At 41.5% G+C, this 16,990-nt stretch overlaps 1 protein-coding gene across 3 annotated transcripts; it reads left to right on the top strand.

The window, feature by feature from the left end:
* Positions 1-8,543: 8,543 nt before the first annotated feature.
* On the top strand, positions 8,544-16,846 carry ccdc93 (coiled-coil domain containing 93). 3 transcript variants are annotated; one of them, XM_021579428.2, is made up of 23 exons: positions 8,544-8,847; positions 9,024-9,137; positions 9,295-9,389; positions 9,483-9,594; positions 9,690-9,788; positions 9,933-9,989; positions 10,125-10,225; positions 10,420-10,437; positions 10,664-10,700; positions 10,959-11,060; positions 11,159-11,209; positions 11,398-11,484; positions 11,611-11,727; positions 11,858-11,994; positions 12,114-12,195; positions 13,796-13,870; positions 13,964-14,035; positions 14,185-14,293; positions 15,368-15,450; positions 15,557-15,594; positions 15,709-15,793; positions 15,948-16,061; positions 16,232-16,846. In XM_021579428.2, exons 1-23 carry the CDS (start codon positions 8,725-8,727, stop codon positions 16,286-16,288), a joined length of 1,965 nt encoding a protein of 654 aa, XP_021435103.2. In that variant the 5' UTR covers positions 8,544-8,724; the 3' UTR covers positions 16,289-16,846. The 3 variants fall into 3 exon arrangements, with proteins under 3 accessions (XP_021435103.2, XP_036814934.1, XP_036814935.1); XM_036959039.1 differs by having other exon boundaries at positions 11,614-11,727; XM_036959040.1 differs by lacking the exon at positions 10,420-10,437 and having other exon boundaries at positions 11,614-11,727.
* Positions 16,847-16,990: the final 144 nt, after the last annotated feature.

Consider the following 16,990-nt stretch of genomic DNA (forward strand, 5'->3'; position numbering starts at 1 on the left):
AATGGTCAAATTCACACGCTTATCAAGAGAACAACCCTGGCCATCGCTACTGCCTCTAATCTGGTGGACTCAAATGCTTGTTTAGAAATAATGTCTGAGTGTTGGCCCCTGGCTATCGATAAATAAAAACTAGACAATTGTGCCACTTGGTTTGCTTACCATAATGAATTTGAAATTATTTATACTTTTACTTTGATATATTTGAGCAATTACATTTACATTTGATACTTAAGTATATTTAAAACCAAATACTTTTATAATTTTACTCAAGTAGTATTTTACTGGGTGGCTAACTTTTACCCAAGTCATTTTCTATTAAGTCATCTTTACTTTTACTCAAGTATGACGATTGGGTACTTTTTTCACCACTGAAAATGTTCATAATCAAGCGGGAAGGCGTAAATTCATCTTCTTCTTCTTTTGTATTATGGCAAACAAATATTATAGGTGCATGCATTGTCTTTGTATCAGCCTATTATTCTGTGGTATGAATTCAGTACACTTTGTGAGAAAAAACAAACATATTTTAACTCTTCTGCAGTAAAATCTCGTACACCCAATATCTTCTCTGCAGATACCACCACAACGTCTATCCTCTGTGATTTTACAATCCATTCCATGCGGTACAATTGACAACCATGGCCATGAACGCCAAAAAAACAACCCTACTGAAGCACATGGTATTCCTATCACTCTCCATCTGCCTCTTAAATTAAGAGGATCCCTCTCCCTGGACCCATCCTCTTCTACTACTCTCTTCAGTGCCTCAGCATATGACACCTTCTGTACTACTCCTATCCTGGGAACCTCAACCTGCTTTTCTCTCACCTGACACCTCTGATCTCCAGCACCATGGGTACCCCTACAGTTAACACACACACACACACACATGTTTTTCCACCGATACTACACGATCCTTTGTCTCATGTCCTCCTGCACACTTCTCACATCTCGGAACCTCCCTCCTACACACTGCTAACACATGACCATAAGCTTGCCACCTAAAACACTGTAATGGATTCAGGGCAAAAGCTCTCACTGGATAACTGACACATCCTAACTTGACTTGATCTGGTAAAGACGGCATCAAAACTCAGTACAGACAGTGTCTTCTCTGTTTTGCCATGCTCTACACCACATTTGTGTCACACAAAACAGCAGACGTCACAGACCTTGGGAATCTTCAACTTCAGTTGATCCTCCTCAACACTTAATGCAACTCCAGTTATCACTCCTTTCAATGGAACCCTGCTCTAAAGAAGAAAGCAAGTCACAGTTCTTGTTCCCAGTTGCATGGTGCACGCTCCCTCTGGTTGGCAGAAACACAAAAAATCATCAAGATTCTACTTAGTTTCACTTTCACCGACCCAACATTTCCCAACCTCTTCTCCACCCAACATGACACCACATATGGATCTGCCAGAAGGCAAGGATCCATTCTCACTCCCACTGGGTCAGAATCATCTTTGTCATCACCAGGACGAGGCTCAAACTTTGTGGTCTTTACCACACCTGCCACCGTAGTTAATTCATCCTCACTCTCATCACATTCAATTTCCTTCTGTAGCTGTTCCAAAGTTCTGTGTGATCCACCTCTCCATATTCACTGAAAGCATGTTCCACTTTTCTCACTTTTTTCCTGTCTGCCATATTCTCCATTATCAGATATTCCAGAAGGCTTGCGCATTCCCACATTCCATATTTACTTATAATATGTTCCACTTTTCTCATTTTTTTCCTGTCCATCCTCTAACCCACACCTCATAAGGTGGAAATTACCCGTTGTGAAGTCGTAAATACCAGTTACATGCTTTGAACTTGTTGAGAAACACTGATTGGCTAATGGCCAACAAGCTCTGTCGTCAACCATAAACTAAAAGTACAGCTATCATGTTTGTTATTAAATTACAGTTTTCAAAAACCATATTAATATAATGCTTTAAAAAACATTTAACCGCCGAAAATGCTGTTATCGAGGTAATTTCCTGAGTAGGTGTCATCAGAGGTCAGCATGTGATGCTAGTGGGAACGAGTAAACTCATAAATGTCCAACTTGTGATGAACTACAACCAGTTAGCAAGTCAAACATTTCCCAGTTTCCTAGTTCTGACTAGCGTGTGAATTTGGCATTAGAGAAATTGGAGCTCAGGGATGATAAACGAGTTTCCCACTAGTAGCTAATTACCAGTTGGAGTGGGGTTCAAGTGGATTTTTCCCAGTCTTATCTGGTAAATACCACCTTCCCGCTTGGTTTTGAATACAGGGAAAGTCCAAGCTCTGCCCAGGTAGGATAAAAGCAAAGCCTGTCTTTGATATATAAAATTATAAAATACACAAAAGTGCTTTAAATTAAAATACATACAGTACCAGTCAAAAGTGTGGACACACCGACCCATTCAAGGATATTTCTTTATATTTTACTATAATAGTTAAGCTTTGAAAACTATGAAATAACACATATGGAATCATGTAGTAACCAAAAAGGTGTTTTAGATTTTAGATTTTTTAGATTTTAGAGAAAAAAATATTTCAGTAGCCACCCATTTCCTTGATGACTCTTGGCATTCTCTCAATCAGCTTCAAGAGGAATGCTTTACCAACAGTCTTGAAAGAGTTCCCACATATGCTGAGCACTTGATGGCTGCTTTTCCTTCACTCTGCCATCCAACTTATCCCAAACCATCTTAATTGGGTTGAGGTCAGGTGATTGTGGAGGTCAAGTCATCTGATGCAGAACTCCATCACTCTCCTTTGTCAAATAGCCGTTACACAGCTTGGAGGTGTTTTGGGTAATTTTCCTGATAAAAAAACAATTGATAGTCCCACTAAGCGCAAACCAGATGGGATGGCGTATCACTGCAGAATGCTGGGGTAGCCATTCTGGTTAAGAGTTCCAGCAAAGCACCCCCACACCATCACACCTCCTCCTCCATGGTTCATGGAGGGAACCACACATGCAGAGATCTTCCGTTCACCTACTCTGTGTCTCACAAATACACAGCGGTTAAGAACCAAAAATCTCTAATTTAGGCTCATCAGTCCAAAGGACAGATTTCCACCGGTCTAATGTCCATTACTCTTGTTTCTTGGTCCAAGTAAGGCTCTTTTTCTTATTAGTGTCCTTTAGTTGTGGTTTCTTTACAGCAATTTGACCATGAAGGCCTGATTCACGCAGTATCCTCTGAACAGTTGATGTTGAGATGTGTCTGTTACTTGAACTCTATGAAGCATTTATATTGGCTGCAATCTGAGGTGCAGTTAACTCTAATGAACTTATCCTCTGTAGTGGAGGAATCTCTGGGTTTTCCTTTCCAGTGGCGATCCTCATGAGAGCCAGTTTCATCATAGCGCTTGATGAAACTTTCAAAATTCTCAACATTTTCCAAATTGACTGACCTTCATGTCTTAAAGTAATGATGGACTGTCGTTTCTCTTTGCTTATTTGAGCTGTTCTTGCCATAATATGGACTTGGTCTTCTACCAAATAGGGCTATCTTCTGTATACTACTGATACCTTATCACAACACAACTGATTGGCTCCAACGCATTAAGAAGGAAAGAAATTCCACATATGAACTTTTAACAAGGCACGCCGGTTAATTGAAATGCATTCAAGGTGAATACCTCATGAAGCTGGTTGAGAGAATGCCAAGATTGTGCAAAGCTGTCATCAAGGCTACTTTGAAGAATCTCAAATGTAAAAACTTTTTTGGTGTTAAACAAATTTAGAAAATATAAAAAATAAAGAAAAACTCTGGAATGAGTAGGTGTGTCCGAACACAACAAAAGTTCCAACCACCATGTGGTGGAGTGCTGCATCAGTTGACCTAGCCTCCACAATCATCCGACCTCAACCCAATTGAGATGGTTTGGGATGAGTTGGACCGCAGAATGAAGGAAAAGCAGCCAACAAGTGCTCAGTATATGTGGGAACTTCTTCAAGACTGTTGAAAAAGCATTCCTCATGAAGCTGGTTGAGAGAATGCAAAGAGTGTGCAAAACTGTCATCAAGGCAAAGGATGGCTACCTTGAAGAATCTAAAATCTAAAATATATTTTGATTTGTTTAACACTTTTATGGTTACTACATGATTCCTATGTATTATTTAATAGTTTTGATGTCTTCACTATTATTCTACAACGTAGAAAATATTCAAAATAAAGAAAAATTAGGTGGGTTCAAACTTTTTACTGGTACTGTCATTCAATTTATATATCATAGCAGTGTTTATTAAATAATGTATTTAATATAGATCACATCTGACTTGTCATTAGGGACTATTTACATGGTTGGTCTATCCATTGCATAAAATCCATTGCATGAAATCCAGAGTTGTAGTATTAAACATAACAATAAATCATAATAAACTGAGTGAGCGTGGATGGTCTGTGAGACTTTGAGAAGGCATCAGGAGAGGTGTATAATCCTTTAAACCCCAGCATGAGCACTAGGCCATGAATACTGAATACCAAATTCAAGTGTAAATGTGAATGGGGATTAACTATGATCCACTCCACACTGTGACTGCGTCACCTTCATAGCATAAGCCTATTAGATCACATGCTGGAGCAAATCGAATGTGTTGAGTGAACAGTGATAAGAAACTTGAGAGGAGAAGTCGTGCAGCCATCGTGAATGAAAGATGACAGGGGAAAGAAGGGGATCATGTTACTGATTGAGTATGCTGTGAGGAGGAGGACTGTCATGCCCTGACCTTAGAGATCCTTATTATTCTGGGTAGGTCAGGGTGTGACTCGGTTGGAAAAGTCTATGTTTTCTATTTCTTTGTTTTTGGCCACGTGTGGTTCCCAATCAGAGGCAGCTGTCTATTGTTTTCTCTGATTGGGGATCATATATAAGTTGTCATTTTCCTTTTGGGTTTTGTGGGATCTTGTTTTCTGTTCAGTATCTGACCGCTTTCGTTTTTTTTTTGTCTTTGTTATTTTGTTTGGTGTCATCAATAAATATACAATGTACGCCTACCACGCTGCGCCTTGGTCTCCTTCTACAAACGAGAGCCGTTACAAGGACAGGGATATTTGTCTGCTATACTTTTGGGGGACACAACAGCCTTTTGACTTATTTGATTGACACAGAGATAGTTGAAAGGATATTACAATTTTTTTTCTCACATACAGTAGGAAAAGTTGTCACTAAACTACTGTCCAGCACACCAGTGTAAACACTTTCAACATCAACAGTATCTTTTTCCACTGGATGGCTAGGATGTAAAATCACATAGAGAAGAAGAGCACGTGGTTAATTCATTTAGAACTGTTATCATCTTGGGTGACTCTACAAGTCCCATCCACTTCAGCAGTACCAACAGTCCCCGGGGAGATGTCCTTAACCCTAATAATCAGAGTGATAGAGGGAGCCTGCTAGGTACAGGCAGGATGCAGAGGGGGTTTCAATTATTTGTCAACGGCTATTTGGAGGCCCCGTGATGCTGAGAGAAAATGGCTGGGGACCCAATTCATCATCCTGACTGGCTTAATGTTAAGGACATTTTCATTACCAGTCCTGTGTGTCCCAGTTAGACACAACCATGGTATAAATGTGACTGATGGGGAAGGTGCAGGGTGGGGTCGGCTGTCGCCTCTCTTTAAAGTCACCCCCTATTGGCCCGTTACAGATCTCAGCTCAGACATAATAGGCCCCCTGACCTTTCTGTTGTCTCTAATTAACCCCTAACCCCCTCCCCTCCCTGACTCGCCCACCAATCCCCAGGCAACAAAGTAAAATGGCTGAGTGTATGTGTTTCACTGGGGCTGCCTGACCAATAAATACATATAACATATTTTATACCGTTGCGTGTGGGGGACGATGGTGGTTGTCGTCAATCATTTGAAACATAATATTACTAAATATTATTGTTGTTGTCTAAATGCCATAGAGAATTGAGAATATTCTCAAACATAAACTACATTAATGAAACGCCTTATTTGAAATTCCACCTATGCACATCTGTGCCAAGAAAAGTCTGTGTTTTAGAAAACATGTTTGCATGTTCCAGCATGTCCTCAGGTCCCCAGGGCTCTCAGAGTGGATCAAGAATAACCCATAAGGGCTTGACATATTGTCTCTCTCTGTGCCTGACTGACATTCTGTGAGTCTCCATGAACATCTGTACTGTGTTGTGTTCAGAAGACAAGCCAGGAATGAATAGAGAAACATAAAGTACATTTACAGCAACAATGAAATACCAACCATCACATTTGTGGTATTGCCTAATGAACCAGAATAATAATGGAATGGGAAATTCTCCATAGTTGCATGATTAGACATTCTGTGAGGTGTGTAAGGAGCAAGGTATGCAGGCACACAGGGGCACACAGTGCTTTCTATCATTCTAAATACATGAGAAAGAAACACAGGATGGGAAAGAATATGTACTGAAACTTTAGAAACAGAGGGTAGTTATTTGTGGTTCCAAGTCTACTAATTCATCATTGTCGAGGAAAATTATTGCGACTCTAGGCAAAATGCTAATGTCATTTAGCTGGCAACACAGAAGCACCAACACCAGCATGTGTGTGGCATCTTGAATGATAATGACAAAGCATTCCGTATCCCTTGTGAGCAAGTCTGTGGAACGCTGATTACAGATTGGCCAGTGTGTCCTCACCCCTATGAGGACCAGGATTCTAATGCTAATCACTGTTGGCTCCCATTGAAATATAATGTTTTCCATGTAGCTATGAAGCACGGAAATAAAACGGAATGCACCAGTTACACTATTGTACAGAACTCTGTGTGTTTTGTCATTTTTATCCCTACTGCATTTTGTATCCCACTTGCTCACTGCCAATTTTAACCAATTGCACCATCTACTGGCCCCATAATAGAACTAGTCTGTTTTTGTGATGAACCAGTCACTGGTCAGACCTTTCAAGGTGAATGTATATGCTCAGATTCTAACAGGAGGAAAGGTAAGAGAATATATGAGGAGTGCTATATGATGATGTTTATTCACTCCTATAGTATATTTACCAGTCGTCATACAGGTATCATCAGTTCACTCTCAATTTGAAATGCCCTACATGGGATTCATCATCAATTACAAACTGTGAGACACTCCATAAATATCAGACAGCAGACACTTTATTTTCATTCAGGAGAAACATGTCGGAGCCGAGCCCAGTGATGCTCAGCCCAGTGATGCTCAGCTGCACATCTAATATAGGTTAATTGAAAGGAGGGAGATTCAGTGCATCTGTTCTCATTGGCTGGCTGTGTGCAGCTCCTCTGTAGCACAAACTGTCTGTATTAATCAGCAGCCATCTCTTAAACAGCGGCCATGGCTATCAGTGAGGTGAGTCCATTGCTATTCAGGACCGAACAGATGATAAATCATTTGTACATAATTAGTGCTCAGCAAGGTTACAACTGACACAGATTTTCATCTTAATTAGGTGGGAAATTTGTTCCATTAATTTAATTTGGTGCGCATGAGCGGGTTAGCGCCTAACTAAGTTCATCTTACACCTGTCAGTGTGGGCAAAAAGAGGGCCTTGGATGACGGGTAAACGAAGATTCTTCTTCTATCAACTGGCTTGTTTCATATGTATACTACCATTGTGAATGTCGTCTGTTTTCAGTAGTGTTTCACAGTAAGCCATAATATTCTAGTCGCTCTAAGAAAAACACGTAGCCTATTTTGCTTTCTGTTATAAGTAACTTGCAACATGGCTCCAACATATAAGAAAAACCTTTGGCCCAAAACCCTGTTTTGAGATGGCTGCAGTCCATACACCTCTTGTCAGGCCATGTACTGTTGTAAGCGTCTTCTGTTTGAGTGAGAGACACTGCCTGTAATGGTCTCAGCCGGGTGGGCATGGGTAGGTCCAAGGACTTGGTTTCTTTTCATTGTTGAGGAGGCAGGGGAGTAGAGTGTATGAAGCTGTAGTAATTACCTGACAGAAGCAGTTCAATACACAGAGAGAGAGAGAGAGAGAGAGAGAGAATGACTGATTTAGGAACTGTGGGTCTCTAATGGAATCCTCCACCTGGGCGCTTAACCTGACAACTGTTACCTGAACTGATGCATAGTCCATTATGGGATCCTACACTTTAATAGAGTGTCCATCATGTGAAATACAGAGATGTCGGGGGCCAAAGGACTCACACCTACTTGAAGTTGTAACCCGCTCTGTAATGGTGTTCTTTTCGACAATGCTGCAGTATTACTTACAAATATGATGAATATATTCTTTGTAACAAACATCATACTTGAGACAGAGGCAAATGGGAATTAAATGTGAGTGTTGTAGTGTTCTCTTTCTCTCTCACACACACACACACACACACACACACACACACACACACACACACACACACACACACACACACACACACACACGCAGAGAAAGAGAGATTCATCTCATGTTGTATGATTTTGTTGTCTCCAAGAAGATTGACAACCCTGTTCAAGTGAAAGATACTGATGTTGAAAGGCTTCAGACCTAGAGCTTCATCTTGTGCACGAGAATACTTTTCCATTGAATGTTTAGTGGCATTAGCTCTCTCCACTGGACAAAAGTGGTATTGCAACTTTTAGAACAGTTGCATCGCTTCAAATGCACCATTCGTGTTACCTCAATACTCACTTTATCAACTCTCTCATCACTCTACTGTGGCCGTGGTACAGTCGATATTTAGCTGAGTTTACCCTACTTGCATTGAAATCGTAAACACAATTTCTTACGGAATGACCAAAGTCATATGCTTTCGTCATGTGACTACACACCACACCAGTCCAACATGGCGGCCACGTCTGTTTTCCAGAGAGTGAGGACAGGGTCGAAAATAGGAGCTCAATATGATCAAGAAGGAAATCTTATTCAGGTAACATAATTAAATGTTACGCTGTAGTCTTTCGTTTTTCCAAATATGGTGCGGTTTGTGCCTTTATAACAATACAACATTGCAAGGTTAACATGGCTGGGTTTGCCAGTTAGCTACGTTAGCTAGCTCACCGTTTGCTAAATACACCAACTGATGTTAGCAACTTTGGCTTGCAGGTTGAAACACGGGAGGACGAGGAGCAGAGTGTCAAGCTTGCAGAAATCCTGGAACTTCTGCTTGCTGCTGGATACTTTAGAGCCCGAATCAAAGGACTGGGACCTTTTGATAAGGTGAGTACTAACAACTTACGTAGGGGTGGCCAAGGCCAACCCTCCTCCTTGTTAGCTGCAGACTCCTGTCGATTCCCGGGAAATCATCTCCTTGCTACCCTGTAGATGACACATCCATATTTCTTCATCCACTTCCCTGAACCATATATTGTAATAGGTGGTTGGAGGGATGACATGGTGCATCACAACATGTAACTTCGACATTGACGTGGATCTACTGTTCCAGGAAAATTCAACTATTGGACAGAAAATGTAAGTAGTTCACAGCCAGCATTATTGTGTTTACTGTTAGTGATGTTGCTGGACCAGTGTAACTGATGTTACACCTTGTGTTTCTCATTGCAGAGCTCTCACAGAGAAAATAGTGTCTGTTCTGCCCAAAATGAAGTGCCCTCACCGCCTGGAGCCCCATCAGATCCAAGGGCTGGATTTCATCCATATATTTCCAGTGATACAGGTGTGCATTCCTAGACAATAGAGTTTTGTAGTAGAGTACTGCACTTAGTTTGTGATCTCATGTCTGATTCATTGCCTGTGTTGTATGTTCTTCAGTGGCTGGTGAAGAGAGCCATAGAGACGAGGGAGGAGATGGGAGACTATGTGAGGGCCTACTCTGTCTCTCAGTTCCAGAAGACCCACAGCTTTCCTGAGGTGAGCACTATTATTGTAGGGTGGCTCGATAGCAGGGCTATTAAACTCCAGTGCTACTCATAACATTTCTAAGTGCAACGTTCTGAACGTTTCGCTGAATGAACCCGTCTTATGCACCCTGTCTGTACTGGCCCTCCATCCTAGGATGAAGACTTCCTGCAGAGAAAGGAGAAGGCTGTGAAAGCAGTCCTAGATGTATCAGTGAGTGACTCGCTGACACGTAATTTCTGGGTCAAATTATCCCATGTCCCTTCACAATACAGGCCCCCCTTGTTATAGTATAAAAACATTAAAATCACATATACAGCATTTGTTTTTCTCCTATGGTTTTGACAGGAAGTGTATAAACCTCAGAGGAAGTACAAGAGACAGGTTGAAGCAGGAGAGCTGCTGGATGAAGAGTCCAGGGTTCACTCCACCTTGCTGGAGTATGGAAGGTAGGCTACCTCTCTGCCTCACTCTTTCTTTCTAGCTCTCTTTCTCCGTATTCAGTTCTTCATATCCAACTTTCTCCACAGTTCATGTCATTTTCACATTGATTATCAGAACCAATGTGATCTCATCCCATTTGATAATTGTGTTCCTTCCATTTTCCTATCCTTTTCCTGCTTATCATCCATCCTTGTATTAGAATGTCAGATTACCTTCTGTAAGTATGTAAATGGGTTCGTTCACTGCAGGGAGTGCTTTTCACATGACTGCTTGTTATGTGTGTTTGAATACAGAAGAGAGTACAAAACACTTAAAATAAGCATGTAGTCTGTGTGTGTGTGTGTGTGCGCGCATGCATGCATGCATGTGTTAATGTGTTCCTTATAATGTACCAGTATCTTAACAGTGATTTAATATGAGCACCTATTTCTCCTTGATTTTAGACGATATGGATTCAGCAAGCAGACAAAACAGGACAAGGTGAGCCTCATTGAAATCGCATCAAGTTGCAAAAATCTCTTTCATACCTGACATGTGAAGTTAATTGTAGAATTATATGAATTGAAAGCCTAACACTACAGCCTTCTACAGAAAGATACATACAGGGACAGTAGGTTGATCATTTCGTCCATTATTACAGGGATGGAGACTGGTGGATTATAGGTGTTCTGTCAACTGTAGCTGTAGTAGAAAGTGAAACCTTCATAATGAAAGATGGTTACCCCCTGTTCCTTACAGACAGAGGATCGGAAAGCCTCGTTGACCCCGGGCTCTCAGGCCACGCCTCAAGGGATGACAGAGGTGTCGCAGGAGGAGGAGGACCTGCAGGCAGCAGAGGAGGTGAGGTCACTTCCCACGTGTATTGCTCTAAACCCAACCATAGCCACATGATGAATGCATCTCTCTGTATGATGATGTCCTGTCATATTTCCTCTCAGATGCGCATCAAAACACTGATGACCAGCATGGCTGCCATGGCGACTGAGGAGGTAGGCACGACTTTAGTTCTTCTCTTTGCCTGCGCCTTTACTGTGTGGTTGATTTGTGTCAACCATTGCAACGCCAAGGGTTGTGGGTTAAATTCCCATTTAGGCCACCCATAATCACGCATGACTAAGTCTCTTTGGATAAAACGTCTGCTTTATGCCATGTATTATTGCATTGTGTTTGCCTGCAGGGGAGGCTAACAGCTAGCACCGTGGGCCAGATAGTTGGGCTACAGTCTGAGGAGATTAAACAGATAGCATCTGAGTACGCTGAGAAGGTAAACGACTCTCACATCAGGGCTCACTTAAATGGTTAACTGCAATCAACAGGTTTCTGTCATATTTTAAAGGATAAGTCAATGCCACATTGTGTAGTTAATTTGTTCCCACACACGCATTTCCAGCAGTCAGAGCTGTCTACAGAGGATCGTCCAGAGCGGTACGGGCCAGTCCAGCAACACCGAAGGATGGTAACCTCTCTAAACAAACAGATCCAACAGAAAACCAAGCAGTTGGAGGAGGTGAGGACTGGACTCTGAACTTTACTGTACTTTATTGTGAAATAGCCATTTATTTCTCTAATGGAAGGATACAATGCTCTTTATTTTAGTGACAGAAGTAAATAAAAGTATGTATTTTGTGTATTTTCAGCTACAAGCCAAGCGCTTGGAGGTAAAATCAGGGTGTGAGCAGGCTAAGAGCAAACTGATGGAGGCCACAGAGCAGACAGAGAGACTGGAGAAAGAGCTGAGTGCCCTGGAAGAGGCTGAGGGCCAGGCGGATACTGGGTGAGTACTGCACATGCAGACCAACCATAGGGCGTTCATTCAGCGGTTGTTAGTATAGAAAAACCCTGAAATGATAAATGTGCTTTGGACATTTCTCCTCCTCCCTGTGTGTACCACAGTCTGTTGGAGAAGCTGAGGGCTCTGGTAGGCATGAATGAGAACCTAAAGCACCAGGAGCAGGAATTCCGAACACACTGTAGAGTGAGTCTGCACACTTTCCCTAATACGTCATAATAGTCCATATGACTTGTTAGACATACTTCATAGATGGACAGTTGAAGTCGGAAGTTTACATACACTTAGGTTGGAGTCATTAAAACTAGTTTTTCCACCACTCCACAAATTTGTTAACAAACTATAATTTTGGCAAGTCTGTGCCTTTTTAAACAGCTTGGAAAATTCCAGAAAATGATGTCATGGCTTTAGAAGCTTCTGATAGGCTAATTGACATCATTTGAGTCAATTGGAGGTGTACCTGTGGATGTATTTCAAGGCCTACCTTTAAACTCAGTGCCTCTTTGCTTGATGTCATGGGGAAATCAAAAGAAATCAGCCAAGACTTCAGAAAACAAATTGTAGACCTCTGTTTCATCCTTGGGAGCAATTTCCAAACGCCTGAAGGTAAAACGTTCATCTGTACAAACAATAGTACTCAAGTATAAACAACATGGGACCACGCAGCCGTCATACCGCTCAGGAAGGAGACGCGGTCTGTCTCCTAGAGATGAACATACTTTGGTGCAAAAAGTGCAACTCAATCCCAGAACAACAGCAAAGGACCTTGTGAAGATGCTGGAGGAAACAGGTACAAAAGTATCTATATCCACAGTAAAACGAGTCCTATATTGACATAACCTGAAAGGCCGCTCAGCAAGGAAGAAACCACTGCTCCAAAACCGCCATAAAAAATCCAGACTACGGTTTGCAACGGCACATGAGGACAAAGATCTATTTTGTCCCCATCGTACAAAAATAGAACTGTTTGGCCATAATGGCCATCGTTATGTTTGGAGGAAAAAGGGGGAGGCTTGCAAGCCGAAGAACACCATCCCAACTGTGAAGCACAGGGGTGGCCGCATCATGTTGTGGGGGTGCTTTGCTGCAGGAGGGACTGGTGCACTTCACAAAATAGATGGCACCATGAGGAAGGAAAATTATGTGGATATATTGAAGCAACATCTCAAGACATCAGTCAGGAAGTTAAAGCTTGGTTGCAAATGGGTCTTCCAAATGGATAGCATTCTTCCAAAGTTGTGGCAAAATGGTTTAAGGAAACAAAGCCACGGTATTTGAGTGGCCATCACAAAGCCCTGACCTCAATCCCATAAAAAAATGAGTGGGCAAAACTGTAAAGACGTGTGTGAGCAAGGAGGCCTACAAACCTGACTCAGTTACACCAGCTCTGTCAGAAGGAATGGCCCAAAATTCACCCAACTTACTGTGGAAGGCTACCATAAACATTTGACCCAAGTTAAACAATTTAAAGGCAGTGCTACCAAATACCGAGTGTATGTAAACTTCTGACCCACTGGGAATGTGATGAAAGAAATCAAAGCTGAAGTAAATCATTCTGTCTACTATTATTCTGACATTTTAAATTCTTAAAATAAAGTGGTGATCCGAACTGACCTAAGACAGGGAATTTTACTAGGATTAAATGTCAGGAATTGTGAAAACTGAGTTTAAATGTATTTGGCTAAGGTGTATGTAAACTTCCGACATCAACTGTATTTGATATGTTTCACTAATTTCCTGGTAAGAGCACCACAACTAATATGGAGTGCTATTTATTTGATTCCAGGAGGAGATGGTTCGCCTGCAGCAGAACATTGAGAACCTGAAGATTGAGTCAGGAGATGATACGGAGGATGAGAAGGTAGCACACTGGCCCTGAGAGGAGCCCTCCCAAGACCAGCTAACTCTTCTTTGTCTTTGTGTAACTCTCTTTCTCTCTTTGTGTGTCTCTCAGGAGAGGAGTCAGCTAATAGAAAAGCAGTACAACACAGACAAAGAGAAGCTACAGAAAATCAGACTATTGATGGTAAAATCTCCAACACACACTGCTGGAGCAGGATTAATTCATGCTTATTCCGCTTGAATTGAGTTAGGAATTTTGTTTGGATCATGCAAATAGTGGTCCTCTTACCACTTCCATTATTTGCTCATGACCTGAGGTCTACTCTCTGATAGGCCCGTAGGAACCGTGAGATCGCCGTCCTGCAGAGGAAGATAGATGAGGTGCCGAGCAGGGCAGAACTGACCCAGTATCAGAAAAGGTTTATTGAGCTCTATGGCCAAGGTGGGTGTCTTAGTCTCATCCTCTGTTTTTGGCATATTGTTTAACAAATTCTTGCATCAAACGCAGTTATACACAGTGTACAAAACATTAGGAACACCTTCCTAGTATTGAGTTGCATCTCTTTTGCCCTCGAAACAGCTTAAATTCGCCAAGGCATGGACTTTAGACAAGGTGTCAAAACCGATCCACAGGGATGCTGGCCCATGTTGACTCTAATGCTTCCCCACAGTAGCTTCAAGTTGGCTGGATGTCTTTTGGGTATACACAGGAAACTGTTGAGCGTGAACCCAGCAGCGTTGCAGTTATTGACACACTCGAACCGGTGTGCCTGGCACCTACTACCATACCTTGCTCAAAGGCACTTACATATTTTGTCTTGCCCATTCATCCTCTCAATGGTACACATGCACAATCCATGTCTCAATTGTCTCAAGGCTTATAAAATAATTATTTAACCTGCCTCCTCCCCTTCATCTATAAGAGACCATAGCTTTCACCTGGATTCACCTGGTCAGTCTGTCATGCTTTATACACTGTGTATATTTTTTGTTTTCAAGTTTATTTGTCATATGGACAGGATACACATAGTATAGACGGTCCAACTAAATGCTTGCTTGCAGGTTCCCTCTCGTTAATGTGACGACAATGAGAAATAATAAAATATAAGAATATAACTTACTAAGTAAATGAGCTCAATAGAATATAATACATTTTTTGCATACGTATAAATATAGGAAGGCACTCAACAATTTACAGTACAATATTTATACGTATCGGGGAAGGGTGACTGGAGGGCAAGTGTTTAAATGGTGCAGTATTTAGCAATAATAAATAAGTCTAGTAGCAGCAGTCATGATGTGTATGTACCATAAATGTATATGTGTGGTTGCATGTGTGCTAAGGGGCAGAGAATCAGTGCAGGTGGTCAGTCCAGTTCAAGGGTTCAGCAGTCTGATGGCTTGTGGATAGAAACTGTCTCTGTGCCTGTTGGTTCGAGACCTGATTCCGTCTGCCTGGGGTGTGTGGGTTCCTGAATGATGCTGTGTTAATAATGTTTGCTTTTTCGTCCTTTAGTTTCAGCAACACATAAAGAGACCAAGCAGTTCTTCACCTTGTATAACACATTAGATGACAAGAAGGTTTACCTGGAGAAGGAGGTAAGAGAAGAGGGCAAACTGTCTCAATCAATTTCATTGAGCCATTGCAGTTGAAATCAGCGGTTTACTCATCATAGTCATCCTCTGTCTTGATCTGTTTCTTTAGGTGAACTTGCTGAATTCCATCCATGACAACTTCCAACAGTAAGTATTGTCACAATTAAACCTCTCTAAACCTATCCTGTATTTGGTATTATGGGTAATACCAATCCAGCAGATTTACTTCCTGTCCAAGCTGTGGTTTTCTGTCTTGCTCAGGGCAATGGCATCTTCGGGGGCCAAGGAACAGTTCTTGAGACAGATGGAGCAGATAGTCGAGGGAATCAAACAAAGCCGCATCAAGGTAACCATCTATTATTATCTTTACTGTCTACTGTGTAATAACAGCTTTCACTGAGCATGCCAGGTGCTCACCCCCGGCCCTAGTGACACATAAATTAGACAGCGATGTGGAAAAAAATTAGGCAGAGCATATTGGTAATGTGATGTGTGTACAGATGGAGAAGAAGAAGCAGGAGAACAAGATGAGGAGAGACCAGCTGAACGATGAGTACCTCGAGCTGCTGGATAAACAGAGGCTCTACTTCAAAACTGTCAAGGACTTCAAAGAGGTGAGGCCTGAGAGAAAAGTGTTCTGGGTCTGTACAGTAAAACATAGGAACTAGTTAACTGTTTTATGAATGTATTTTATTGTAGTCTCCCAGAGCTGAATATTGTTTTCTAAACTGTTAAAGAAGAGAATCACTGAGGTTGTTTACTGATCCAATACTCTTTCTTACAGGAGTGCCGGAAGAATGAAATGCTGCTATCCAAGCTGAGAACTAAGGGTGCTTCGTAACTCAAATAATCTCTTATTGTTTATAAAAACTCATCTCAAAACAAATCTCAAATCTCATCAGTCAATGACTTTGTCTTGCTGTCAGAATTATGTATTCTCTTATTGGAGGTCATCATTGTTTTGTCTTATTCTGCCTATTGTATTGTGCTTTGAGATTCCATGTTTATTTGCAGCATGTAGTTAGGGATGTCACTCGTGGCAGGGCAGAGGGATTCTTGAGAGAAGGACATTAACTGCCCTGTGCACTGTGACGTGAGGAATGTTCGCTCTACTTATGTGCAATTGGCTCTAACGTGCAGGGCTATCTGTACAGTTGTATTCATTAGCTTTCTCAGATGTTGATTAGAGTGTAACAGTGCAGAATGAGGCATGGTTGACACTGTTACTAAACTACAGCATTTCAAATTAATAAATGCTATGCAGAAATATGGTTCACGTTTATGCTGACAATTTTTTTCAATCAAAATCAAATGTTTTACCCGTGTCTTATTCTCTGTCTATCGTTTCCAACAGTTTACTATCAAGTTGGCACTTAATAAAATAAACTATGCACAGTCAGTAAGATTTCCTGCTGTTCAATTCCTGATCATTTCAGAAGCTACATTTAAAATGCCTTATGATCTTAATACAACGGGATGTAGCTTTAATCCAATCAAAATCCAGGATATGAGTTGTTGTAGTAAATCAATCTACCCGCTAGTT

The sequence above is a fragment of the Oncorhynchus mykiss genome, chromosome 22 (genome assembly GCF_013265735.2).
Source record: "Oncorhynchus mykiss isolate Arlee chromosome 22, USDA_OmykA_1.1, whole genome shotgun sequence".
Taxonomy (NCBI): domain Eukaryota; kingdom Metazoa; phylum Chordata; class Actinopteri; order Salmoniformes; family Salmonidae; genus Oncorhynchus; species Oncorhynchus mykiss.

Bases quoted from the DNA above. Each gene is read 5' to 3' on its own strand.
- ccdc93 (XM_021579428.2), top strand. From the start codon at position 8,725: ATGCTTTCGTCATGTGACTACACACCACACCAGTCCAACATGGCGGCC. The intron at 9,789-9,932 runs GTGAGCACTATT...CCTCCATCCTAG, and splicing joins AGACCCACAGCTTTCCTGAG to GATGAAGACTTCCTGCAGAG. The intron at 13,871-13,963 runs GTAGCACACTGG...TGTGTCTCTCAG, and splicing joins ATGATACGGAGGATGAGAAG to GAGAGGAGTCAGCTAATAGA.